Here is a 2,151-nt window from a genome sequence, read left to right on the forward strand (position 1 = left end):
GGAGAGGGGCTGTGTGCTGAAGACCAGGGGGGTGAGGGAGGTGGTGGAGCAGGCTTGCAGGGTATACCCTTTGGTTGGTTGATGATGCATGGAAGGGATTGTAACCATGGCAATAAAATGATATACAATAGGATGAATGTAAAGCTAATGTTCTCCGATGTAAACTCTCACATAATTCACAATAAAACAATTTTTTTTTTAAAAATACATTCTCTCCAGATCTGACATTTAGAAATTACATGCTAAGAATAGGAAATCACAGATTGAACAGATCACAGAATGGGCAATAAGCTCATGATGTGAGATATGTCAATAGGAATATTTATCTTTTAAGGGGCCATTCATTATTGTCCAAAGTAACCTTGTAACTTCTAGAATCAACTTTCAATTTCTTTTCTGTTTAATAGTTTTAGGGAGAAATTTTCTAATAAAAGCCAAACTGCTAAATTTATTTTTCTTACTGTGCTAAAATGTTGGTTGAAATATACTTTGGAGACTAGTATTTCACTTTTCTTGTATTGTACAGAATGCTTTATATGGCACTGCCTGCTCTTGTAATTGCATGTAATTTTATTCCTAAGGTAGGAAGCACTCACTTATAAATATGTTGTTATAAGAAAATACCAATGTTGGATTGTTAATGTAATGCAAAGGTTTTCTTTGAAATGTAGGTTGTTTTCCAGTCTCAGTATTATCACAGAACTTACTCATCCAGCCAACATGAGATTCATGCAATTCAGAGCCAAAGACTGCTACTCTCTTGCTCTTTCAAAACTGGAAAAGGTAAGACTCCCCTTTATTCATAGCAGATTTAACTGTTTTAATTGTGAAAGAATAACCATGCAAATTCCTATATGAGTTTCAATATATATACATAAGTTGCATTTAATTGTTTAGTAAGTCCTTCTGTGAAGTTTTAGTATGGCACTGTAGGATAAGTGCCGCACCGAAACGTCGGTTTGAACCACAAAGTCGGCAGTTCAAACTCAGCATATACTCCTTAGGAACCCTATATAGGGTCCCTGTGAGTCAGAAGCCACTCAACAGCACTTACCAACAGCAACAATAGTATGTATATACTAATTGAAAATGTCAGCTATATTAGTAATTCTGTAAATTATAATATCTGTATTTATATAGGGTTTTTGCAGTTGTAAGAAATTCTTAAGGTCATAAAAAGGATTTAGGCTTTGTTGGAAACAGATTTCTCAAACGTTTGACAAAGCTGAGTTTATTGCTTATGTGGTAAGGTGGCTCACCAGTGCCTAAATCCTGGGAAATAAATCATTGTTGTTGTTGTTGTTGTTGTTGTTAAGTGCCAGAGCAAGTAAATTAGTTTCTGCTTAGTGTGTTCATTTCCATCTTCAAAGCTGAAGATTATGTTATTGGGGGTCTTACAATTACTCCTTTGGGACATAGGGAAAGCATTGTGTTTCCAAATGTAAAAAACAGGGTAAATACAGGTTAAGTTAAATTTTCAAGGTAATACATCTATCAAATCAGTGCAGTAAGGAAAACTTAAGAAACTGTTGATGTTCACAATGAAATATTGTTAGATCACACTATTTTAAAATACAAAAGGGGAGGGAGTGTAGCTCAATTTATTTATCACTCACAAGCAAATAAAATAATTAGGAACCCAATTAGAACTGGGCTGTAGTCTCCTTTATGAAGACGGAGGAAGGATCATTCAATGATGATGAGGCCTGGAGTCAAGATTGATCCCCATTCATTTCTCCACTATTTCTTAGGAATGGAACTTGGGTAAATCATTTATCTTTCTTATACTTGAGACTGAGGAGTTCTGGTAGTGTACTGGTTATGAGTCAGATTGCTAACCTCAAGGTCAATGGTTCAAAATTACCAGCTGTTCTACAGGAAAAAGATAAAGCTTTCTGCTCCTGTTAAGATTTACAGCTTCAGAAATCCTATACAGGGTCACTCTGAGTCTAACCCCCTCCATGGTACATATCCACCACCATCATCGTTCTTGAGATTATTACCTGGGAAATAATCACCAATAATACAAGCTAAATAACTCGATTGTAGTAACTATTAAAGGACCCAATGCCTGTGAAACACTAAGCCTAGTGTTTGACATGTACTAAGTACAAAAATAAATGTACACTATCCATAAAGATTTACAGCTTC

General features: G+C 35.4%; 1 protein-coding gene across 1 annotated transcript in view; it reads left to right on the forward strand.

Annotated features, from left to right (window-relative positions):
- Positions 1–2,151, forward strand: part of KCNT2 (potassium channel, subfamily T, member 2) — a 728,083-nt gene that overhangs the window by 595,472 nt on the left and 130,460 nt on the right. The window contains exon 20 of the mRNA XM_006834237.1: positions 672–783. Coding sequence (XP_006834300.1) covers positions 672–783 — 112 coding nt within the window. The remainder of the gene's footprint in view (positions 1–671; positions 784–2,151) is intronic.

The sequence above is a fragment of the Chrysochloris asiatica genome, unplaced genomic scaffold (genome assembly GCF_000296735.1).
Source record: "Chrysochloris asiatica unplaced genomic scaffold, ChrAsi1.0 scaffold00009, whole genome shotgun sequence".
NCBI classification, from domain to species: Eukaryota; Metazoa; Chordata; class Mammalia; order Afrosoricida; family Chrysochloridae; genus Chrysochloris; species Chrysochloris asiatica.